This window comes from Hirundo rustica, chromosome 16 (assembly GCF_015227805.2).
Source record: "Hirundo rustica isolate bHirRus1 chromosome 16, bHirRus1.pri.v3, whole genome shotgun sequence".
In the NCBI taxonomy this organism is placed as follows: Eukaryota; Metazoa; Chordata; class Aves; order Passeriformes; family Hirundinidae; genus Hirundo; species Hirundo rustica.
Genome location: NC_053465.1, coordinates 3803436 through 3829644, shown reverse-complemented (window position 1 = coordinate 3829644; position 26209 = coordinate 3803436). Strand labels below are relative to the sequence as shown.

At 38.0% G+C, this 26209-nt stretch overlaps 1 protein-coding gene across 5 annotated transcripts; it reads left to right on the top strand.

The window, feature by feature from the left end:
- The first annotated feature begins 396 nt into the window (after positions 1-396).
- SYCP2 (synaptonemal complex protein 2) lies at positions 397-26106 on the top strand. Of its 5 annotated transcripts, none has more exons than XM_058422722.1 (47): positions 397-578; positions 1277-1379; positions 1994-2134; positions 2383-2513; positions 3686-3788; positions 4322-4346; positions 5006-5091; positions 5949-6037; positions 6576-6610; positions 7188-7330; positions 7409-7461; positions 7678-7723; positions 7903-7998; positions 8373-8433; positions 8989-9137; positions 9893-9967; positions 10366-10524; positions 11236-11335; positions 11881-11999; positions 12732-12818; positions 12949-13009; positions 13101-13158; positions 13343-13479; positions 13784-13881; positions 14112-14230; positions 14468-14498; positions 14766-14830; positions 14930-14987; positions 15643-15698; positions 16190-16238; positions 16355-16529; positions 16915-16979; positions 17328-17507; positions 18236-18419; positions 18841-19088; positions 19199-19369; positions 19493-19660; positions 20039-20129; positions 20658-20822; positions 21124-21251; positions 21435-21529; positions 21610-21709; positions 22119-22177; positions 22481-22559; positions 22978-23034; positions 23375-23476; positions 25293-26106. In XM_058422722.1, the coding sequence occupies exons 2-46, from the start codon at positions 1356-1358 to the stop codon at positions 23441-23443; spliced, it is 4488 nt and encodes a 1495-aa protein (XP_058278705.1). In that variant the 5' UTR covers positions 397-578; positions 1277-1355; the 3' UTR covers positions 23444-23476; positions 25293-26106. The 5 variants fall into 5 exon arrangements, 4 of the variants coding, with proteins under 4 accessions (XP_058278705.1, XP_058278704.1, XP_058278703.1 ...); XM_058422721.1 differs by having other exon boundaries at positions 397-633; positions 25331-26106; XM_058422720.1 differs by having other exon boundaries at positions 397-633.
- The last annotated feature ends 103 nt before the right edge of the window (positions 26107-26209 follow it).

Here is a 26209-nt window from a genome sequence, read left to right as displayed (position 1 = left end):
CTGCAGCCTAAGGCAATGCACAGCGCACCGACCGCCGCGCTGAGGGCCCGCGGTGCCCGCCCCTCGCCATTGGCCCGCGGCTGCGATGTCGGGCTCTGATTGGCTGGCGGGCGGTGAGGGGCGGGGCTCTCGGGCGATGAGGGGCGGGGCTCTCGGGCGATGAGGGGCGGGGCTCTCGGGCGATGAGGGGCGGGGCTCTCGGGCGATGAGGGGCGGGGCTCTCGGGGGATGAGGGGCGGGGCTCTCGGGCGATGAGGGGCGGGGCTCTCGGGCGATGAGGGGAGGGGCTCTCGGGCGATGAGGGGAGGGGCTCTCGGGCGATGAGGGGCGGGGCTCTCGGGCGATGAGGGGAGGGGCGGGCCCGGCCCGCGCAGAGGGCGCGCGGCTGAGGGCGGGCGGTGAGCGCGGTGAGGCCGCGCGGGGCCGCAGAGCCGAGGCTGTTCTAGCGAGGCCTGGGCGTCTCCTTTATCCAGAAGGGAGTTGTGTTTTCTCCTCAGGGCTGCTTGACCGGGCCGGGAGAGCTGTGAGGTGCCGGCACGGGCCTCAGCGGAGGCCGTTGTGTTCTTGTGTTGGAAAAAGTAATTAGAAATCACCCTGTAGTTGTTATTTCTCAGTTATTTAGTACAGGAATAGGTAGGTTATGTTCCTAGTTGATGTTCTACAGAAGTGGTTCCCTATCTTTAATCACTATTGGTTTTGTCTGTATAATGTCTGGGATGGGGAGACCACAGCTGCAAGTTGTTAACTGCATATGGTTTGGTTGGTATAAAATAATTCATACAAAGCATGAACAGATTCATTACTCTCCTTAAATGTTCAACAAAAAAAATATTTTGTCTGCCCTTGAGTATTAAGGCACTATTTTCAGAAACCTGTGTTACCAAGGTCTTCCTTTTAGCTAGTGGCAGTCACTTTGCAGCCAGTCACTGTATGTATAATCAAGAAGTCTTTTTCCCTGCATCATTTATCATATTTGTGTTAAATGGTTTAATTTACTGTTTTATGAGGAGGCCTTTATGGAGTTTTGTTGTTGTCTCTCCTGTCCTGAGTAACCTGATACTGACTTTTTGTGCTCTTTCCTTGCTGGGAAATCCTGAGGCTCCTCTCAGGCCTCTCTCTGCTTCCAGCCGTGAAACTGATCATTCCTTCCTCTCCTTTGCTTTAAGCAATTGTTTATCCATGCAAGAAACTTCCCTTACATCCCCAGGTGCTTAAATAGCATTTATATACCATTTATACACTGACAAACTTTGGAATTTATAATGTATTTTTACAGGTTCCCAAAGTTTGCAAAACTTTCTTTGAAGTGTGATGGTTGTTTCTTTTTATGCCAGCTGAGTTGGTGAATTGCAGAAATGCCAGCCAGGAATGAGATGCAGGTATGTGCTAATGGAGCAGGATATGAGTATTGATTGTTTTAATTACTAGCATTTAATTGTAAGGAAGGTCTTTGGTGTGGCAGTGCAGTGTGGTAGGAGGAAATTTCTTTTTGCCATGAATTAGTGCAAAGTAGCTGGGTGGAAAGCAAGAAGAACTGGAAATTGGTACTGATGAAAATAAATCATATGCATTTGGCAGAGGTTAATCAACTGAGGTGATGCTTAAGATCAAAATATTGAAATCCAGTTGTAATTGATTTAGAAATAAAGGGGCAGAACAGATAAGTTAACTCGGAAGTGTAAAATACTAAATGTGCCAATTAAGGGGCATTGATAGACCAAACACCTCTGTAGGAATTTAGTTGTAATGTGAGGAAACAAAAGCCAATTAAGGCAAATAATTGAAATCTCGGTGCCTAAGTATTTGCAGAATTAATGTATTAGATAGGGTGCTCTATACTGAAGGTTTTACACTTAATTGTTTTGTGATTCAGAATATTTGCTTCAAATGCAGCAGGTGATTGTGTAAAACCTGCATCAAAGCTGTGTTAATTAATGTGTTCTATCAGTGTTAAGCATACAGTAATGCAGTTGCTTTGGTATATTGCTTACAGTTTGAAAAGTTAATTGATGAAGCTACAGGGAAAAAGGATTTTCAATCCTTGGAACAGTTTCTGGCCACAGAAGAATGTGAAAATGTCTCTCACAAATGCAGCAAACAGTTTGTCAACAAATTGGACAAGCTTCTGTGTTGGGTAAAGTCATCATTGCATCAAAATCATCTACACCATCTTTGGAAGAGGGTGGAAAAGATTGTTTTCATTAGGCTTGGTTGACACCAGCAGTTGATTTAAGAACCCAAAATATATAAATTTTATGAATGAAATCTCTCCTTCAAGCTGCAATTAAGGTGGCTTTTGAGAATGAAAAAAGGTATCTGGTTAATTGAATAGGGTTCTTGTGGGACTTCACACTAAAGTTTATTTTGTAATTTCGATTTCAGGCATTTGACAAACAAGAAGTCAAAAGCATTTCTACTCTACTAAATGCTGTTCAGAAATGTGGGAGAAAAATCAGCATAGCAGGAGAAAATGGGCTCCCAGCAATGATAAAACACGGTCTTGTTGGAAGGATAAGTAAAACCATAAAGCATCTGTGAACTTCTAAATAAATATAGAAACATGAATAAAGTGCATAGGCAGTGCTTCAGTGCTGAGCAGCTCAGTGGTTGATTTGGTCCTTGATTGGGTCAAAATTAAGAATTTCCCATTACTTTGTAACAAAGATTGTTCATATTTAAATGTTCTTTGTCAAGTGACCACTTATGAAGGGATGCTGCTCTATTCCAGTGAGGGTTTTGCAAATCATGCATTATAAATTAATTTAGATATGGTTACAGCAATTGAAACAATTATATATTTTCATGTGCTTATATATTTTCATATTGCTTTTGACTCGGGAATTAGAATTTTGGGGGTTTTTTTGCTAATTCCTACAGCAGTGATTTTGTACTTGTTCTTTCAATAGATTTTAATGCTATTCTGATTATTTGGTGTTATTTCAACCTGCATGTTAGATACATTAATCATCTGTGACTAAGCACAAACTGAACAACAGACACCACCTCCTTTCTGCTTTCACCAGAGATTTCACTCTGAAATTAATGAGAGAAAATTAATGGCAATGTCAGATGAGAGTTACTCAATTGCCTTCTCAGCTGCTTTAATAACAAACAAATAATAAATAAACAAGATAATAATAAAAACCCTGCAAATAAGAATCAGCTGTTGAACAATTACTGTTCCCATTAAAACTTATGTAATTTATTGGAATTGAGGTTGTCTTAGTAAGATAAATACCACCTAAAGGCATATAGAACTTGTCTTTTCTTGGTTTGCAGTTACTGAAGCCTTTTGTTTTCTTCAGCGGCATGAAATACATTACAAGGGCCCAAAATAATAAACAAAATTTAATATTAAACAAAACCTGTGTCATAACTTTATGCTTGCATTCACAGCATCAAACAACATTCTTTCATTCAGCCATTATCAATTTTCAGTTGTTTTGTCTGTGGTGGCAGGTGTGAAAGTAGATCTCCAGGTTTTGTGTTAAAAAGTCCTTAAAATCACCTAATTTTGTGTAGCCTGAGTGAAGAATTTCAGTCTGGGGCTAGCATCTGCTCAGCAGAGTGGGGATGCTGTTGTTTTAATCAGCGTAGAGTTTGTATAGTTTTACTTAAGTAAAATACAAACCATTGTCCTTTTCCAGGCTATTAAAATAGATTTACCTTTGTTTTCCCTTTACATGGTCAATTGGTTTGAAAAGTTAAAAGGAATTTTGGTCCTCAGAGGAAACGAAAAGAATGAAATGCTTACAAGTCTGGCTGAAGATTTCTTCATCATGTTGCTGGTAAAAATAACATTGTTAATAAAATTTGTCAAAGTAATTGTTACTAGTTTAGCAATAAAAGGACTTTAAATATGTTTCTATTTAGTGTCTTCCTAAAGTTAACATTACAGTGACTTCTGAACTAGATTATAAATCATTGGGATTAAACAGTTTGCTGTATTCATACTAATTTCTGCTCATGGCTGGCATCATGAAATGAAGTTTATAAAAAACAGTAACAGTAAATGCTCAGTGAACAAAAAAATTTTCATCTCGATCAAATTTTGATTACACTCATTGGTATGTTAACCAGTTTGTAAGATTTTTGCATTTTCTTCTCTTCATAAAAATTTTTGTCATTGGTGAAATAATTTCAGTAAATTGAACTGAAATAAAATTTTGGGAGAACTCACTTGTTAGTAGAGATCATCTCTTAGATTCCCTGTTAAGGACAAAATCATTTCAAAATCGTAAATGCTTTTTTGATTACTTCCTTCAGGTAATGTTACCTGATTTTTTTATGCTGATTTATTTGGTTTTTTTTATTATTGCAGGTTGTGTGTGATAGCAGACCTGAAGGTGAGCTTATGAAAACAGCAATGAGAGTTTAACACTTCTCTTTCAGAACACACGAAGGACCACATTTCTCATTCCTGTAACATCAGCTTTAGTTTGAGCTTTCTTTTTGGACAGATTTCCTTGTAACTTGCTGTTGTCAGTAATAAAAAAGCACAGTAAGTCTCAGAGATGGGAAATGAACGGAGTTATTCCTAAGAAAAGTTGCTTCTATGCTCCTGTCACGGCTCAGTACAGCCCAGTGATCCTTCCTTATTGACCTTGTCCTTGTGGGTGTCACCCTGCCCTTACCTTTCAGTGTGGAAGTCCCTACAGACCGTTTGGTGTCGTGATTCAAGTGAAAGATTCATTTCCTCAGCCCTGGGGAGATAAATTCCAGCCCTTGAGTTGTATCTCAGAGAGCTGAGTAATAGGATTGACCAATTACATTTGAAAATTAATAATCTCCTACCAGGGGAATTACACAGTGATGCACAGGAATAGAAATATGGTTACTATAAATTGAAGCAACTATTCTGTTTTACCTATCACTAATCCTTTATAAAAGGACAGACACACTGTATTTTATTTCTAAATTAAAATTAATCCTTTCCCAAATGTTTGAGGGGGCACCCTAATACACTCTTGACAACTCCTTGATTTCTTTCTTTCCTGTTTGTTAGGTAAAATGCAAATACTAGACAACTTTGTTCTGAGAACATGTTCCCTCATCACTGATGCAAGAATTAATATTTATGTTCAGCAAGAGGTAAACATCCTTCTTTCTAAGCAGCAGTTTCCTGCTAAGTGTGTTAACAGACTTTGTGGAGACAGTTATTTAACTGTGCAGATGCTACCAAAAAGAGAATATTGTAGTGCTCTAGGATCAGAAGGATTGTATCATGTTTCTCTGGGAACATTTCTTGTTGTTTATATGTTGGGGCTGTTTCAGATTACTCACCTGTGGTGCAGGGGCTTTTTTGTTTGTTTGTTGGGGGTTTTTTTTAGAGTAAATTACAAAACAGTGATATTAAAGTTCTGGTGAGGAAGCTGTATAAAAGCACGGGAAAAAAAAGTGCTTTACAAGTGCTAGAAATAGGATTAAGGGTGTTGGTTGTAAATTCTTTAGTTACTTGCAGGAAATTTGCACTCCTTCCAATACACTTTGATTTTCTCATGTTTATTTCAGTAACCTCAGGTTGTCAGGGGATTTTCCCTCAAAAGAAAGGGAAAGTTACATAAAAGTCTTGTAGTAAAGGCTACATCCCCTAAGGAAAAGCTTTTTAATGCTAATTTAAGGTACACTTTAACTCAGCAATCAACTGCAGACAGAACTCTGGCTTTGGAAGATTTTCTGTATTTTAACCTGCAAATAAGAAACATCTGTTGAATAACTGCTTTTCCCATTGAAACTAACGTAATTTATTGAAATTGAGGTTGTTTTAGTTAGATAAATACCATTTAAAGTCATGTAGAACTCATCTTTTCTTGTTTTGCAGTTAACTTAAGCCTGTTGCTTTCTTCAGTGGTATGAAATACATTACAGGGACCCAAAATAGGAATAACTCGAAGTTTAACAAACTTACTTAATATTTAATCTTGCTCCCTTTTTTCCACTCTTCTTAGGTAATAAAAAAACTGAATTTATTGCTTGACAAGATCCCTCGAGATGCCAGGAAGAAGATACTTTCTACAAAGGAGATGTTACTTGTCATGTAAATGATCTTCGGTGTAGTTTTTATATCATTCCATCATTTGCAGAGTTGGGAGGTGGTTTTTAATAGGCTGTTGTGTAAATTGGTCCCTGTTCGACTCAACTTCTGTAACTTGCTGTTGAGTTCTCAGTGGCAGTGGCTGTGGACAGATATTCTCATGGGTTATTCTCCATTAGAAGCCTGAATTTTCCTCCTTCCCAGTCTGAATCAGGTTTCTCCCCACCCCAGTTGTCATAAAATAATTAAGCTCCCATTTGTAAGGATGTGCTTAAAGCACAGTGAATCACTCACTGGAAGGTTGGGCTGCTCACACTGGAAATCATTCTACAGCACTTCAGAAAAGCAAATAGAATCAAAATTGTATCTGTCAGGTGATTCAGGTCCTCAAGCAGTGCTCCCAGAGGTATTTACCCTTTGGAAGTCTTGGCAGTTCCATGGAATCAGGGGTTTGTCTCATACATTGAAAGTTTATAATAAACCTTTCCTCTGGGCCTTGTGTTGCTGTCACATCTTGATGAAATGTTCCTTTGTTTGGCAGGGGTGAAATGGGGAAGACAATTTTGGATGCCGGAGGTGAGCATGGGACTTTATTTAGTATTGAGCTTCTTAAAAATTAGATGCAGACCCATTAAGAAACCAGAAGAGGCATTTGGAAGCTGCAGAATGCTGTGGGTAGGATTATCTGAAAACACTCTGCAAGCTGGGATGTTTCTGTGTGTTCAGGGTATGAAAAACTCACTGAAGTTTTTGGTTTTCTCTAGAATAAAAGTTTTCAAATAGGAAAAATTATAAAGTCGGTCTTTGAGGCTGTGTGCTGTGACCATGGGTAGTAGTAGATTCCCTCAGGGATCACTTTGGTATCCAACAATTTCCCAGCTCAGAGAGATGAAAGTTGGAAAGCTCTCTCTTGTTTAAACACCTGGTATGGCTCTGACTGTCCTGGAAAGTTTGGTTAGTTTCATTTTGAAAAATACCTCGTTTAGTCATCATTATTCCCATACTTTTTTCTAACTATCCTCTATAAGTTACGTATTTGGATCTGATGGGATCTAGATGATGTTCAGCACTGCTTACCCCAGTTTCCTGATAATATTTTCCACCTCAGTAGTTATTTAAATCTGCTCTTGCTGTGAATTATCTTGTGCTGCAGACTATGACACACAAGTGGCCATCACAGAAGCTCTGTGCAGAATGGTGTCAGAGAAGCAAAGGGGAATCCTGGCTTCCCAGTGGTTTCCCATGGAGTTTGTGTCCACTGCATTTAAGGGAATTAAAGATTCAGAGTTTGAGACAGTAAGTCACAGGAAGAATATTTCCAGGGAGGGAAACTGCTATTTTACAATCCTTTAAGAAATTTCTTTGTTTTTATAGGATTGCAGAAAATTTCTTAACCAGGTGAATGGCATGCTTGGAGACAAAAGAAGGTAAAACTGATTTTTTTTTTTAACGCTAATATATTTTCTTTTTGGATTTTATGTTGGGATTAAATTTCATGTTGCCTCCATGGGGTAAGAACTACTTTAATTGCTGGGATCTCCAAGTCTTTAAATTTTGTGAGAACAATACATTTGCCATGTTCAGATCTGCAAAATTTATTTACAGCATTGTAGAATACTTGAAAAAATATCCTTTTCTTACAGGGTTTTTACATTCCCATGTTTATCAGCAGCTCTTGATAAGTATGAGGTAAGGTTTTCTACCTTCTAGTTAAGAAAAAATGGAGATAAAATAAGAAAATTGCTTTTTTTCAGAAGTATACAAATAGTCATGGGCTGAAAGTTTGTCAGGGTTCAGACCAACATGAAGCTTCTTAGCTGGTAGTAATCAGCTGCTCTTACTGTTTAATTTTATTCTTTTTGTTTTAGCTTCAGATACCAGTGGATGAAAACCTGGAAGAGTTTTGGATTGATTTCAATGTTGGCAGCAGAAGCATTTCCTTCTATGTGGCGGCAGAGGATGAAGTAAGCCGAGTTTTGTCTCCCACTGGGTTGTCCTGAGGCAGCAAACACACATTCCTTGGAGTGGGTCAGATTTTATTTCCTCATGTTCAACATATTAAACTTATGTGTGCATTCCAGTGTTGATGGGGCTAAAAAAAAATCCAGGTTTTGTTGATCTTTAGATGAAATAATTTCACAGTAATGACTTCCTAATGCTGTTTGGGAATGGTTTAACGTGCATAATGAGCGATAGTGAAGCACAAGTTCCTGTCACTCTGTGTAACAGAGGTTTAAAAACTTGGAAATTTATCCTCACTGAATGACTTTGATCACTGGATCTCTTTTCATTGGAATATAATACTTCTCTATTTTTCAAAATGTATTTTTCATGTAAGGATCATCAGTGGGAAACGGTCATTATACAAGAAGAAGATGTCAACATGTACAGCCTGGAAGGTATTTGAACTCAAAAATGGGACCTTTTGTTGTATTCTAACTTGGATTTTCAATCTAATTTCAAGCTGATTCAAGTACTGACTTAATTCTAGCAAAGCAGAATTCTCACTTAAAATATGGTAGGAACTTTTTATCAGGGATGAAATTGCACTGCAGTCACATCTGCACTTTGGGCATGATGTGATTGGGCTGGTATGATTTTAGGAAAATAATTTAATAATCATGAGAGTTATTTCAATACAAAGTAAGGCATAAAACAATGACAGGTAACAATATTCCTTTTGAACTCATTAGAACAGCAAAAACCTGTAATTTGTTTGCAGCTACAGTAAGTAACTTTCAAAGAAAATTCTGTGGAATAATATACAGATTAAGTATTTCTAAAAAGTTAAATTTTGAATTGTTTTACTAATAAAATTCCTTTCAATTAGGGGGAATTAAATAAAATATTAGTCTTAGTACCTGAACTGAGGAATGTGTCATGTGTTGACAAAGGTTATATGAGATGCTGTTAAATTAAAATGAAACTGCTTTTCAAATTTTGTTTTTGTCCAGAAAAAGATTCAAAGAAATTATTAACAATAGATCTGAAAAGCCCAATGAGTGTGGGCACTCTTGAAGGAGAGAAATTTCTTTTATCTTTTGATTCTATCTTGGAAATCAAAGATGTGACCATAAAGATTTACGGATTTCATAAATGTAAGGTAAGATTTAAACACCTTTGTGAATAGTTTTTAATGGATTCAAACTCAATGTCTTGTTGCCATGTGAATGTTCCAGCTGTGATTATTGGTATCTCTCCATACCAAGAGTTTCTCGTTAACATCTCTGCTACAGAACAGCAGAATATGTTAAGCTTTGGGAAAGATGCTTAGTAAGGACAAGAGGAAATGGCCCTCAAGTTGCAGCAGGGGAGGTTTAGGTTGGATTTTAGGAAAATCTTTCCACTGGAAAGGTTGTCAAGCCCTGGCACAGGCTGCCAGAGCAGTGATGGAGTCCCCATCACTGGGCTTGGGACACATGAGGATGCGACCCTTGGGGACTTGAGTTTGTGGTGGGCTTGGCAGTGCTGGACTCAATCACCTGGAATGGTTCTTTCAGTCCAAGATTGAAAATGAATTGCAACAAAAATGAACTGGCTGAAAAGAGAATATCATATTTTAATGTCAAATTTTGCTAATTTAATCTTCCAGAAACACGACCTGGTTGACAAATACATTCAGAAATTATTCATGAGCTATTTTGTTTTGCAGTGCAATTAACATTCATGAATTTACTCTTTTAGTAAATGTTTTTAGCAAGCCATGCCTTACTCCTTGCTGCTTGTTAACAAACTGCTTTGTCCTGAAGTCTGACTGAGGAACTCAGAGGGATGAAACTGCTGAGAATTTGTAGAATCTGTTTTCCTCTGTGATCTGATTTCAGGCACCTATCTCTATTTTGACATATCTTTTTGCAGGATTTCAACAAGAAGCAGTCTGCATCAGTAGCCAAAACAACTGTCCACATTGTCTTTGATGAAAGTGGATCACAGGTATTCTGCCTCAATTTAGAATTATTCACAGTAAATCAAACACTTTAAGATATCAATAAATATAGATAAGTCTCAAGCCAGGCAGGTGGTGTCTAGTATGTACGTACTCATTTTTGGGGGGAAATATTAATATCCAAATCATAGAATAAAACAGAAAAATATGCACAGGGGAAGTTCTTTTATGTGCCTTGTTACTTGAAAACCCATCCTTGTAACAAAATTAGCAGTTAAGTTGGAAGTTTTTCGAACTAAAATCTGTAACCTCTGAAGTTTATCAGAATCTCTAGTGGGGGATGTGTTACTTAGGGTAAAGAACTTATTCTGTGTGTTTGTATAAAAATAAAACTAAAAAATCTAAATACTGTATACAAATTAAAAGAAATTAAAATATTCTCTAGGTTCTGGTACCAGAAAGTCAGTTGTCACCAGGTTTGAAAGAAAATTCTGGAGGGGAGGAGGAGAAACTCAGTAAATACAAAACTCAGCAACCTCCTGGAAGTTTGAGGACTTGGAGTAAAAATAACAGTCAAGAAAAACTCAGAGGTGATTCCTCCAAGGTAAGTAGGATTGTCAAAACAAAAAGGAGTAGAGAGAAAATACATGTCACTTTAAATATTTGTAATATTTAATAGTCTAAACTTCTTATTTGATAGTTGGAATGTAGTTAATACTGTAATAAGGGTTTGATTATTTTTCTTGTGATTTGACACTAAGCTGTAAAAATCCTTTAGCTAAAAACTTTGTTAGTATTTTGAAACTATGTGTAATGTGACAGAAATAAAAAGGAGTTGTTAAAGATCTTTAGACCATGAGAATTCTCTTTAAAGAGAAGTTTTTGAGGATATATTCAGATGTTCCAGTATGGAAAAGTCAGGTATGGCCTCAGAGATTGCTGGGGAGGGGCTAGAAACTGAAATAGTCACCAAGTCTTCATGGTGCAGCAGTGGGTGTCTTATAGTAGTTCATATGCCTGTTCCTGCTTAGTTTGTAGCTTTGCAGAATCTCCAGGGGATCCCTTGGTGAACAAGGGACAGAACTTGCCCATACTTCATTGAATTCATTTAGAAAACAAAACCCATGAATCTCAGTTTAAAAATATTTTGTTGAAATATAACTGCATTAAAATCACCTTACCTTGGTGTCTGCAGCAGCAGCAATAGACACACTAATGGAAAGTGTCAAGAGGCTCTTGGCAATAAATTTTCTGAATTCTTGTGCTGTCATCCTTAAATCAATGAATTATGGCCAAGTTCTTTCTGTTCCTCAAGATAACTCCATCCCGTAAAAGAAAAGTGTCTGAAGCATCTGTGCTTATTCCTGGAACCACGAGTGTGTCCACAAGGAGTCCACTGTCTTTTGTCAGCACGTGTAAGTTTGCAAGTGCTTTCAGGGTAAAAATACCCTATAAATGGAGTTGGAAACTCAGGCATGAACTGTGATCCTTGGCAGGGTGGGAAATAAAAAGGAGAAATTATAAAATCTCCTGAGCAGATGCTTTAAGCATGAAATGTTTAAGGGCTGCTTGCTCCTGCTCCATAGACAGGGTGTGGGACAAGGCTGCACTGCATTCCCAACAGCTGAGGGTCACCTGGCACTTCTGCAGCTGTCAGGCAGCTGCTGGTGCTGGAGCCAGCTGAGAACTCAGTAAAAATATATTACAGTGAAGTCTTTAAATAGAAACCATTTCTATTTCTAAGCCAGAGCCAGCCTGTATCAGGCTTTACTTTTTTCTCCAGACATTCAGAGTCTGTGGGCTTTTAATCGCCACATAAGAGAGTTGGAATCAATGGAATTATTAAAGGTCCATAAGGGGCTGGTATCAAAACTAACCAGCTTTTTTTGGAGTTCATGGAATAACTGTGATCGTGGGCAAAACTCTTCCTGTTGTAATGGACACATCTGTTTTGTTTCAGCCACTCCTTTTAAAGGGAGATTTAAATTGCCTTTGGAAATGACCAGCTCTACTAAGAGGTCTGACAATGATGGAATAAACGAGAGCAGAGCAAAGAATTTCTATCAGGAACCTCTTGAAGTATGCATGGCCTCTGAATAACATGAATTCCTTAGAATAACATTAATTTCTATTCTAATTTGTTCCTAATTCATATTTTAAAGAACTAGAGTTTCACGTTCAGCAAGTCACTTTTAGAAAATAGTATGTTTTACTTTATTACATTGTGTTTTCTTGTCCTCTGGTTTTCAGGTTTAACATGTTTGAACTGAACTCTAACAAAATTAGGCCCAATTTGCATTCACTCATCAGTTCTGACCCCAGAATTAACTTCTTTTTTTCTGGAACCTCAGTTATTCCTTTGTGTATAATAGGAGAAAGGTGCATGTAGTAATTTTTAATTGATTGTGCAGTAGCGAAATGGTCATAAAATACAGAGTACATTAATCTGTGCTTGTGAAATGTTGTTGCCTTCAACTTGCAGCATTAAAACATTGGGGGTTTTAGTGTATTTTTGATCCGGCATTCACTACTATAAAACAAAACTACATAGGTGTCATTGACCTTCAGTTTAGGTATATTTTTGAGTATTTTCCTGTTGAACAATGACTATAAAATAATATTTTTTTGTTTCTGGTTGTGAACGCCTGCCTTGCTCAGATTCAGGTCAAGCCCCAGACTGTGGGACTCTGAAGCATTTTTTTGATACAGCCATGCTTTGGAAAAGGCTTTCATGTACAGAATGTTTTGTTTGGAGCATTTCTTTGGCTTTTATGGGCTGTAACTGGCAGTGTTACTTACTGTGCTTTTTAGAGTGGACAGAGATGCACAGCAGACTCCTGTGAAACAGAGCAGATCAGGAAGTCAGATACCAGGAATGAGGCAAAAATACATGGAAAGGTACTGTAACAGCACTTCCATGAAATGAGAAAAAGAAAGTCATGTTTTATTAGAGAAAGCACAAGTTTATGAGGTTGTGCTGCTTATGGTCCTGCACTAATATTTCCTTTTGGGTATCATTCCACTGTAGAAAACGCGTTCTGAAGAAGTCTCAAAAATTGTACCAGAGGCCACAGAAAAGCAAACTTTAGGCAAGTGATTTTACAAGCATTGATAGTCCTTTTTAAATTTTAATTTTTTCTTTTGCCGTAATGATTGACACCAAATTAATGTCTCATTTAGATGAAGTGTTAGATATTGTTCCTGATTCTCAGCCAGTTGGGAGAAGCAACAAAACTTTGTAAGTACTGGAAAAAAATTCCAAGTCATTGTTGTCCTTTGAAGGGGAGAATTTTCAAGTGTTACCAGAATTGATATTTTGTTGAAATGTAAAATGCTTTGATATATCTCAGATATAATAATTTTCCTATTTTTTGATAATTAAGACTCACGTTCTGACAGTAGGATGGTGTTGTCTTTGTTAGGCTACCTGGTCTTCTGGAGACTTCTTTTGATAAAACTGAAACATGGAAAAAAAGAACATTCCCTCTTCCTGAGAAGAATATTACAACTGGGGACAAGCAGAATCCAAATCCATCACTGGCACGTGCATCCCATGCAGGTGATGGTCACACTTGGTCAACCGCTACTCTCAAAAAGAGATTCAGAAAAATTATCTTGCAGTGATGCTTGGTTTTCCCTTTATTGCTATTGGTAGTGAAAGAGCTGTGAAACAAAAAGCATTTATTCAGCTCTTTGAAATACCTCTCCAGATAAACAAATTAAAAAAAGAGAGCTAAGAAAATTAAATTGATACCATCCTCAATGGAGAGTCAGTGTTGATCATTTGGAACAGAAAGTGTTAAATAAAGAAGGGAAAAATACTGGAGCTACTACTGAACCATGGTTTAAAATATTTCTTTCAGCCAGAGTGTCTGACACGTCTTTGCATTCTGATCTTGCACAAGAGGACCCTGATGTTCTCCTCAGAAAAGAGAGTGCAAATCCAAAACAGTCAAAGACAGTGAGAGTTTCTTACCTTTGTTTCTTCTACTTGCCATTAAGAGAATTATCCAGTTTTCAGTGTTTCAGAATTGCTGGGTTTACTGTCATGCAAGGGAAAATGGTTTTCAAATGTATGTAATTTAATCCATTAGGAGACATTTAATGAAGTTCAGGAGGTCTTAGGAACCTGAAGTTCTGTTTGCAGTTTTGTTCTTCTGTTGGGTGTTGAGTCTTAAACTGTTTTTATAGAAAGCAAAGTCTAAAGAAATGGCAGATGCAGCCAAATCACTGATCAGTAAAATCAGTAACAGATACAGAGACAAGAGTGCTGAGAAGAGCAAGGCAAGAGATTCCCTGGGCTTTAACAGGTATGATGTGAGCTATTTCCTTTTGTCCTTAGTCTTTGTGTGCCTCTGGCTGTCTCTGTGATGTACCTGCTGATAAATGAAAGGAGCTGGGCTCTTTTAATCCATCTTTTAATTGATGTTGTATTTAAATGAATGAATAAATTTACTGAATTTGATATGGTGGTTTTTTTTAATATAGGCAGTATTCTAATGCATATATTCTAATTAGTATTTAACAAAATGTATCTTTATTTTTAGGACACATTTAAATAAATCCTGGCTCTCCAAGGTAACACATTAGTGCTTTTGTTGGAATTAGTTTTGATATGTGGAAGTCATTAGGTGTAAAGGGAAAGTTCATAAATACTATTGAATATTAAGTATCTGTAGATGTTCCTGTTAATTATGCATTGACTGCAGATATGTTTTGCCATATTGAACTGTTGCTAATCAGTCTGATTATCTTTATGATGAAGAAGTTGCTTTTTGAGATGACAGTGTTGATGAGTGCACAGTTCAAATTTGACAGAGGAGCTAACTTTTCATTTGTGGATAGGAGGAAGTTCAGGACAGGACCCTAAAAACTGCTTCTTTTCTTAATATAACTGCTGGTCATGTTCTGTAAGTAGCTGCCACATTTTCAAACATAATTTCTGATTACCCACACCTGAAATGTTCATTCATTCAGTCACAAAATTCATCTCTGTGTCTCTTTGACAGGGATGATGTCTACAACTTTAACATCAGCGGGTGCAATGAGCCTACAATCAAGCTTGGAGTAAGAAATAACTGAAATTTATATGTTATGAATAGAATAGAAAGGACATCAGTCAACTGTTGTCTACTGAAAGTATCATTAAGATCTGAAAACTCAAATTATATCAGCGAACTAAGGGGGGAGAAAGTTTGCCTTGTAAATACCTCCAGCATTCTCAAATATTGAACAATATCTTCTGTCTTAAGATTCTGGCCACTTCAGGCTGTGATGATATTTTTCCTGAATTAAGAATTAAACAGTGTGTTAGAGGTATCATTATCTTAAATTATCCTGAAAATGTTACTGGCATCCTTCCAATCCCCATTTTAAAGACATCTTTCTCCAGATGTTTGAGCAAAAATAAAATCTAATGATAAAGGACAGTTCTGCTTCTTGTGGCTCAGAGGAGTGAATTGGGGAAGGTTGTGAAGCAGGTGTGTGGGAGCTCTTTTATTGCTTTGAGATACTGAAAGCTTCAGTCAGTTGTTGGTTTTAACCATCGGCTCTAGTAAATAAACTCTAAGTTAGAAATTAATATCCCTTAATTGCTGAGTGTAAAAACTAAGGGGAAAAAAACCCCTCCTTAGCAGTTACTGGCTGGTAGCCTGTTTAATTTTGTACAGATTCTGTAACCAGTGAAAACCCTCATTTGTTTCTTCTCTATTTGCATTTTTAGATCCAAGAATTGCGTGTGACTGAACTCAGTGTTCATACAGAGACAAACAAGAAAGGGTAGGATGTTCTGTTTTGATTGCTGATATCCTAGTACAGCCTGCACTCCCCAGCAGGCAGTCACAATATCCCAGGGAATGTTGCAGGACAAGAATATCTTGGCTCTGTTGGTTTTTTTAAGCAATAAACATTGCTGTGTTCTCCTAGGCTGTTCCATGATGATCCTTTGGGAAAGTGATAAAAAGGAAAGGATGTGTTCCATCCTCTTGGAATACTACAGGGAGAGAAGCTCCTGAGTAGAGGGGGTTGGTGTTTGGTTAATGATTCTCCTGGAAAAGGCTGTGTTGTTACTGTGTACTCCTACTGAAAGCTGGGGCACAAACACAACCTTTAGGGTTTAAAGTGAACAGGTAATTCCAAAATAATGTGGAAACAAAAATAGGAACTTTTTTTTTAATCCTTAATCCAGCTGTCATGGGAATAGTAGCAAGCTTTAGAACAACTATTTTAAAATGTCTTGTTTAAAGTTGGGTTTTATTTCTCTGATTAAGGAACACAGCCATCAATAAATCCAGCACAGAAGGGAAAGAAGGAAAAAAGGTAAGGCTCAGATTTTTATGGATCAGCATAGCTTGTCCTTCTGCCTTTAAATACCATTTTTGTAAGAACACTGTGTATAAAAATTAATAAGTAACAACCCTTTTTGGGTTTTGTAGACCAGAAACAATCGAGACAAGAAGCATCTCTTTAGTGACTCAGACACAGAAAACAGAGGGGATGACAGCAAGACAGAGATTAGTTGGCTGCAGGAATCCAAGAGGAAACCTAAAGCCCAGATAATTGATTACAGTAGAAGTAAAAAATCAGGGAAACCAATGAGCGCAGACAAAAGTAAGAATTTTTTTTTTTCATATTTCTGAAGAGTGCTGGAGTAAGTTTGTCCACAGATATGAAGTACAAGCATGGCATGTGCTGCATTGCAAATATATATTTTTGTTGTCTTGTTTTCAAGCATAAAGAATTTTCAAATCAGTTCTAATAATTTATAAAGCTCAATTTACATAAGTTCTGTATTTTAATGTGGAAAACTAAGGGAGGATGGGACAGGTACAAGTTGTTGTCAATTAAAAAATATCTTTTTCAAGATAATGGGCTGAAAGCAGTTTCTAAATCAATTTGAGGGCGTGAAAGTGATTCTGTTATTTTACAGCTAAAACTAATGTCAAACATTTGAATATTTTCCTCATTTTTCAACTTTTTTGTATTGTAACAACAGATAAATCCCCTGAACCTGCTTGCCACGTGGATAAAGCTAAAGGCAAAAATACAAATAAGAAAAAGGTAAATGTAAATTTTTAACGTAGATTAAAAATCTCTTAGTTCCCCCCAGAAACTGTTTCAAAATAATTTTTCATACGTATGTGACGTTTCTCCCAGATCAGTTGTTAAATACAGTTTATTCTTTTCAGGTACTGTATTATTTTCATATAATATTTAGCTGGTTTTTCAGTCATGAGAGAATTGGAATGATTTTGTACATTGGGTGCTGTTTTCAGTGCTTGGACTCTCTGTGCTTTGGTAAAGTTAAACCTTTTTAGTTTCAAGTAATTAAACCAAGTTATCTACCATCTTATCTTATGTATGTATTAATCATTCGCATTAACTGAAGATGGGTTTATTCTTCCAAAGATAAACAAATGTAAACCCCAGAATTCAAAACCAAATGACATGGAAGTAAAACCCACCAGGGAAAAGCTCCCTCGAAGAGCAGCAGCGACAAAAAATTACAAAGAGCCTTCCAGTTCTGAGTCTGAGAGTGAAGAAAAGATTCCAACGTGCCCCTCTAAGGAGGAGAAATCCAAAACACAGGTGTGCACTTCCACTTGATTATTAAAAATCCATTCCTGCCATGTTTTTCAAAGTAAACTCTGCTCTGCACTTGGTACTTCTGAATTTTAAGTGCCCAACATAAGCAAATGGAAGTTAATTTTATTGTTATTAATATTGCCCCCTTTTTAAATGATGAGTATTGAGCTGCGAAGAAAATCAGTCCTAAATAATCTTCTTAGTGATAATAGATTTTGGGTTCTATTTATGAGATTTATTCTGCTACAGAGAACTTCTATATGCTGTATTTTGAAAGTGTGACGATATTTTGAAAATGTCCTTCAGTGGGAGGGTTTAGTGAGCCAAATCTTGTTGAGTTGATGTGGTGCTGGTAAAGCTGTGTCAATACATTTGCTGAATATCCAAATGGGTTTTTAGGAAAGGAACACTGGCTGCTAAAACATTTTCCTTTTTTTTTTTAGCATAACATATGGAAAGATTTCTAAACTTCATTCATTAAATCCTGAAACATCACTAATTGCCTCCAGTAGTTAAGTAGTTCATAAGAATAGAAATTTATGTGTTGAGTTAAAGAAATTCAGTGTTTATTGATGTTGGAAAACCTGATCTCATAGTGGATTTTGGAACTTATGATGATGGTCCTTCTGCTTGATCAATGGTATTTAGATAATAAATCTGTATCTCTTTTTATCAGGTTTTATGGACATTGTGGTTACAAAGATGTTTATAGAACTTTTGTATTTTAATAGAAATATGTGAATGGGGCAAACAAGGATTACAGGCAGCCAAAGGTGCTGCAGATTGTACCTGTGGAGCCAAAGAGAGTGGATAGCTACGTGCAGAAAGCACTGGTCAAATCCAGGAATTCTGCAGAGCAGAAGGAAGTGGAAATGCCTTCAGCTGAGAGCCCTGCCTCCCTTGAGACAATGAGATGTAGGTATTTTCACTTTTAATTTCTAGCAGTACTGAATCAAGAGGTGGAGGTTAATTGAACGTTATCACAGTGGTACAATTTTACATTTATTTCATGCTTTTAAAATGAAATATCCCATAGTTCCAGCTGTTCCACGTAATTTAAGGAGTTGCTTTAGTATGTCACTAACCCTTCTGTAGGTTGGTGCAGTTATTTGACATCGGGGTAATACAGAAGTACATCGTGTCAGTGTTAGAACAAATCTGGTACTGCTGAAACAGTGGCAGAGGGAGAAAGGGCAAGTGTGGGGAGGGCTGTGCCAAATTCCACACATCTGAGACTTGGAAATTCCCAGGGCTGGAGCAGGGAGCAGTGTGGGGCTTTAGCTGCCCTTGTGGAAGTCCCACTGCTGGTGCTGACAGTGCAGGAATTGTTTCCCAGGTGCTGAGGGAATATCAGGAGATGTCAGTCCAGAGCACAGCTCCAGTGAGAGGTCGCTTGATCTCCAGGAGTCAACACCAGGAGACAGGGAAGTGCTAAATTCTGAGAGAGGAACCTCTCCCAGTAATTTCTGTCCACAAAACGAGAGTCTGCAAAGTCTGGGTGTAACTCAGTCCACTGAGACAGCAGTTACAAAGTTGACATTTGGAAGGAGAAGCTTCTCACCAGTTTTAACTGAAGCATCTTTGGTAAGAGCATTAACTTTTCTCTGGAGTTGTTTTAACTGAAATTGTTCCATTTGGCTGCCAACAATTTTTGCTTCTCCTCTCAATGTTTGGGGTTTTTTGTTCTTGTGCAGCTCAGCTTAACCACATACAAAACTGTCAGTGGTAAAAATTCCAAGGGAGCTGCAGCAGAAACCTGTAAGAATGATGAAGATTCAAGTTTCCAACACTGCTTTTTAGACACATTTTCTGTTAAAGGAAAGCTTCAGGATATCACTAAACCTATCCCCAAAAATAAGGAAGAGGTATGTTCCTAAATTCATTGCTCTTCAGAAGAGACCTGCAGCTCTTTGCTTTATCAATTTACAGGTGGTGAGCTTTGAGGGACAACTCCTTTCAACAATGATTTTGTTTTTCTTCATGTGTAGACCAGCTTAACAACATATAAAGCTGACAGTGGAAAACGTGCAAAGGAAGCTGTGCTGGAAACAGGGAATAACAACGAGGATTCAAGTGTCCAGTCTTGCTTTTCAGACACACTTTGTGCTAAAGGCGAGCTCCAGGATCCCACCAAAGCTCTCACTAAAAGCAAAGAGGTGAGTTAGTGCATTCCTTGCTCTCCAGAAGAGAGCTGCAGCTTGGCATCTCTGTTGTCTCTTTCCCAGGGGCTGAGGTTTAAGGGAAATGCATCTCAGTATTTAACACAGATTTTGGAACCTGCTAATAGTTATTTTTTTAAATATTGGGGAGAAATCAGATCATTGTTTATCATATGTGTGCAATAAAAGAATTATATCCCAACAAGATCAGTTACAACTCATATTTAAAAAATTAACAGGGAGTAAATATTTTCTTAGTGACTTCCAATAAAAAATAAATTATTTTTCACAACATAAATGCGAGTTTCTGATGGGAAACTTCTAAAAGCAATTTAATTTGGAAGCTAATAAATAAATCAGCAACTTTTCTTTTAGGATTGTGTAGCACCATCCCCACTGTCTGTTTCCAGCAGGAGTAGAGTACAGTCTTGGATTAGAGAACCTTATTCACCCATGAATGAGTCAGGTACAGATATTTAATTTAAAGCAAGACTTCCTATGTGTCTCCATAAGGGTTAAGAAAAATGTTTTATTTGGCATCATGATGTGGCCAAAGTTTTTTAATCTTCTTCTATTTTGGATATTTTCAGTATTATTCCATTTTTTTACTCTTTTTCTCATTCTCTCTGCTGTTTTAATTATCCCAAAAAACCTGAAAATCAGGCTCCAAAATGCAGCTTTAATAAAGAGTTAGTTGTGCTCCAAATAAAAAGTTATATATAGAGACATTCCTGCTGATACTGGGGAAAAAAATGGGGATAATGGTTTTACCAGAAAAAATCCCAGACTTGCTCATTAGTCAGAGTTCAGTTGAATGTGTCCTCTGTAAATGTAATGGTTCCTAATTTCTATATAATTCTCTTATTCTAAAGCCAAGATACATCCTGCTAGAGTTTGCATCCAATGTGTCAATAAAATCTTCTTTATCCTCCCATCTCACCGTTCTAAATAATAACAATGCTAAAGTTCAGTGATGTTTCCATGTTTATTGAAGGACCGAGTGTACAGACATTCCTCAAACGAACTTACCACAGTGCCACAGAAAGCAGCTCTGATGAGGCAGAAACAAGCAAAGAGGAGGAAAAGAAAGGAAGGAGAAGAAGAATAAGTTTAAAGCCCAAAAAATTATTTAAAATAGATGATGCTGCTACTTACAGAGGTTGGTCATGGACTGACAGTGCAAAGTTTTAAAATAATGTGCCAAATTCAAGTTTTAACAATGAAATAGAATATCCATTAAAAGGCATTTTATATGTTAAAGCAAAGAATGAAAAATACTAAATATTTAGAGACTGGATCCATATAAAAAGTCAGAAAATTGATATGCAAATAGAAACTGGTTTCAGCCATCTGATTGGTGACATTAATTTATATAGAACAAAAGCTGCCCTAGGCCCTGTGCAAACTTCAGTTTGGGTTTTATAAAACTGAATTTGACGTTATGTTTTTGTTCTTGTCAGTATCTGAAAGTGTCTCCACTCGATCTGTAAATGACCTCTCTGGTTTGGATGGGGAATTCTGGGGGCCTGATTGCTCAACCATCAACATTTGTCAGCAGCTCCAGAAGGAATTTACCAAGAAAATCGAGGCAAGACCCTTCATGTGCATCACTTGGGTGACAGCTCGGTTTGCACCACACAATTACATTTTTAAAAGGGGGGTTGTTGTGATATTGAGCAGTTAGAGTACTGAACATATTACAGGGTTGAGTTTTTTTTTTTTTCCCCTAAAGTGCAAATAATCTGAATTTCTTGTTAAAACATGCTCTTAGAACCGCTCCCGGAAAATGGATCATTTTAGTAAGCAAACACTCAGAGCTGCCCATCAGCATTTGACAACAATGAGTTACCAACTCCATGAATGCAGGTCAGTAATGGCAGATTTCTGTTAAAACATCCTAAAATGCAGTGCATGCCTTCTGTGAGTAACCCGGTTTGTTTTGGTAGGATCAGGCAGTTGGAAAAATTTCATTTTACTCTCACTGAGGAACTGGAGAAATTTGAAAAGGACTCTCAGTCCCTGAAAATCATGGAAAAAGAATTCTCGGTTTGTATTTTAGTTGTTTGATCGTGGGTAAAAGGGAATTCTCATGGAATCTGTAGATCATTCACATCATCTTTACCTTAATATCATTAATTTTGATTTTCAAAGCCCTTACCTTTTTGCTTCTAGTTGGGTCAAATTTCAAATAATGCATTTGGGGTGTCAGGATGTCCTTAGAATCCCAAGGTCACTGTGTTTTCCTATATGTATCCACTATATGAATTCCTGTATGGTTTTCCTCCTACAAGTAATTTAATGGGCAGGGTTTTTCCAGCTCCTGTGGGGGCTGTGTAACTCCTGCCCCTTCTGTGTTGAGTCTGTGATTTTCATTTTGTTCATATTAGAAGTTAATGACTTTTAGTTTGGAAGATCAGTTCCTATTGATCAGCATCTCTTAATATTTTTTTTCCAGACCTTTTGGAAAAAGCATTCCCACACTTTTAGTACGTACATGAAAAATGAGCAGCAGAGGTCAGTAGGGTTCACTAATCCTGGGATGAGATTTGTGTTCTGTTCGCTTGAGGGAGATCAGCACAACTCCTTCCATAAAAGAGAGATGGTTGATGAGAAAATCAGATTAAAATATTCATGTAATTATTCTCCAGCTACATTTATCTCCCCACATACCTGAGGGACTGTTCCAGCAGTAACAATGGTGGGGATATTTTATCCGTGCTTTAAATGCAAATAGGCTCTCAACAATGGGATGTGTTTGTGCTCTGTGTGGGAAGTCCTTATGTAGCAAAGCTGTTTGAACTGCCTTTATTTCTTTAGAATTCAGATTCTTAAAACTTCCTTTGAAAAGAATATCTACCATTCTGTTGGCTGTGAAGAAAACGTTTTTACTTCAGAGGTATGGTGAACTTCTGTTTTGCTCACTTCAATAATTCCTTAATTGTAACCAAGGATTCCAGTATTGACTTTTTTCCCTGAAGATTTTATCCGCAGCATTATATTAATGATATTCTTTAATAATCTTTTAGCTTTTGCCATGAAATGTCCCTTAATTTCACAATATTCAGTGTTTATGCCTGGATTTCACCCATTGCAAGCTGCGTGCAGTTACCAGGACTTATTCTGGATTCTGTGACTTCATTTATTGGTGCTGCTCATCCAAGAAAGGAAAAATTTAAAAACATCCTTTTCCATAGGCAGGTGGCTGCATGTGCATCTGTATCTCTTGGTTATGAGACATTTAGGGATATCACTGTTTGCTTGAAAATATGGGGGCTGTTGTGAGCACAGGAGATGCATTCAGTGTCTTTTTGTAGATGCATCTGATGAAAGAAGACATAAAAGGACTCCAGGAGAAATTTCTGAAAGAAATGGTAAATAAGTTAATCTTGTCCTCACTTTTATTTATTTTTTGTGGTTTCAACACTAATTTACTAAAATTTTGATTTCTAGTCCCCTATCAAAAATAAAAATTAGTCAGAATGCAAATGTCACGGATTTATTGTATTTAAAACCTTACCTGGGTGATGGGAGCCACAGGGAGATGTCACTGGACTCATTTACTTCTGAGCCTCAATGTTGAAAGTATTGTCTTTGAGATGTTAAGCATGTACAGTGCACCAGGATTGCAAAGCATAAAATAAAATGACTTTTTTCAAAAGCCTATGATAAATGTGGTCAGTGATAAGTGATAAATGTAATGTTTTTGAACAGCAAGAAGAGGAGCTGTGTAACGTTCGCAGGGGATTGCAGACCTTGTTTCAATCAAAGGCAGAATTCTGAAGTGACTTTTCAGATTCCTTCCTGAAATTCAAGGTGAATATAAAAACTTGTGTTTTGTGATGGAAAATTTGGTCATTTTTTCTTCTTTTTCTTTTTTTTTTTCTTTTTTTGGTCACACTCAAGGAAAGTGCTGTAATGAAAGCACATTTTCCTTAATAATATTAAAATCTGTGGGGCTAAGACTTACTCACCAGTGAGATTTGGAATTATTTTACTGAATCTGCTAAAATGTAATATGCCATTTTCTTTTTAGCACATGCTACTTTTAAGTAAGTCTCTAACAATTTTTATAGGTTACTTAACTGACTTTCAGAGAAGTCAGTTTGAATTGCACTTTGAATCTACGTTTTGGGCCTGATCCAGAATACAAGTCAGGAATTATTTAGGCACCAAACCACCTGGTTTGATCTCAGTCCTGTTTGTCTGTGGTCTTAGACTTCAGGAGGATTTTCTGAGGGAGAACTGTGTTGCAAATAGATCTGTTAAACAAGTCAAGAAAAGCAGATGCTGTCCGTTGGGTTTTTTAATCAATGTCATTGTTATTTTGCTTTAAATCAGTAAGAAGTCAGATAAAGCTGCTGTGCAAATGTTTTGGGTAAGAATTTTAAAGCCACGAGGCTGTGTTGTCTCTGGAAATAATTATACTGAAATTTCCAGTAAATAATTTGGTCCACTCATCCCATTTACATCTGTGTCCGAATGTTTTCTGAGCTTCTGGCTTTTGTGTTTTGGGGTTTTTTTTGAGCCTGTGCTCACTGTGATCTCCACTAGATGGACTCTGTGAGATGTTAAACTCGTCTGTCCACTGATTGAATTTTATCTGAATGAAACAGGACTTTTCTCCAAGCTGTACAAGGTTTTAAAAGTGCACTGCAGGGCCCAAATTCTTTCTCACAATAAGGCCACCTGGGAAAAATAATTCTACTGCCTTGTTTTTAGTTAGTGACGGGAACTGAGCACTGCAGGCCTGTTTCCCATTGGGAGGACCCTGCCCAAGAACAGCCTCCCTGAGCCAAATGTGCCCTCTGAGGTGTGATCCCAAATTCCAGCAGGAACCGAGCACAATCCATGGCCCAGGGAGTGTCCAGACGCCTCCAGAGACCCCCCAGCAGCAGGCAGGCAGTGCTCAGTGCCAGGGGACAGTGGCTCTGGAATTGTCCCAGGTTTGTGCTCAGTGGCTCTGGACTGTCCCAGGTTTGTGCTCAGTGGCTCTGGACTGTCCCAGGTTTGTGCTCAGTGGCTCTGGACTGTCCTAGGTTTGTGCTCAGTGGCTCTGGACTGTCCCAGGTTTGTGCTCAGTGGCTCTGGACTGTCCCAGGTTTGTGCTCAGTGGCTCTGGACTGTCCCAGGTTTGTGCTCAGTGGCTCTGGACTGTCCCAGGTTTGTGCTCAGTGGCTCTGGACTGTCCCAGGTTTGTGCTCAGTGGCTCTGGACTGTCCCAGGTTTGTGCTCAGTGGCTCTGGGATTGTCCCAGGTTTGTGCTCAGTGGCTCTGGACTGTCCCAGGTTTGTGCTCAGTGGCTCTGGACTGTCCCAGGTTTGTGCTCAGTGACTCTGGACTGTCCCAGGTTTGTGCTCAGTGGCTCTGGACTGTCCCAGGTTTGTGCTCAGTGGCTCTGGACTGTCCCAGGTTTGTGCTCCGTGGCTCTGGACTGTCCCAGGTTGTGCCTCCCCCAGCAGCAGAGCAGGGGCTGTGCTGCCTGAGGAAGGATCAGTGTGGGGAGGAGGAGCCACTCACAGCTACCCCAGGGTGCAGGTGCAGCACTGGCACAGCTCAGGGGCACTGTTGGACATTTAAAAGCTGTTCTGAGTTACCCTAACGATATTTTTCTGTTTATTATGTTTTTCAGCATAATTTTAATGTGTTTTATATCATATTTATTGCCAGTGGAAGTGTGCATCCCTGCTGTACATGGATTATTAGCCAAGTTTAGTTTACAGAGGCTCATCTGCTCTGCTCAAACTGAAAATACTTCTTCTGCTGAAGAAACTTTACTCTCCTTTGTGGTTAGCCATTTTGTATATTTCACCTGGACTATCATTATATTGTTGTTTAGAATTAATCCTATATTATTAATAATAAAATGATAGGTATATTTATGTTAAAAGGCTAGTTATGATGTTACACATTTCTGTGAAAAGCCAGCAAGTTAAAAAATTACAATAAAGAGGAAAAAACACATCTTTTGGATCAAGTGATGGGATCATTCAAGTCTTCAGCATTAAAATGTTGCCAGCACCTCTCCCAGGAGTGCTTAGCTCCTTCTCCCACTGCACAGACTTTGTGTTGCACTGTTGTCCTTACCTTCCACTCCTGCCTGAGTTTCTCCAGGAGCAGCTCCAGTTCCTGTGATCCCGTCCCCACCTGGGACAGAGCTGACACTGCGTGGGGCTGTTCCCCACCTCACAGCAATTCAGTAGTAGTCTATACAAGCAATTTGACAGACTGCATTTTATTATTTTCACACTTCATGGAGATCATCTCAATGAAGCTACAGGACCAAGAATGCCTTTTCCAAGTTTTTAACATTGAATGACTCCCTAGAATGGCAGCACTGCAGAGTCTTGCAGAGAAATGTTTGGTTTGGTCAGTGGTTTCACCGTTTTGTTCTCTCTCATCACGTGTGCTTTCCACCTATTGCTGTGTTATTTTTCTCACAAGTATTTTTTTAGTAATATTGAGTAAATCCTCAGGTGCTTCTTCATGTTAGGCATTATTAAAGTGTCTGGCTTTACATTTTTCTCAACCGGTTCTATCTGCTTTGTT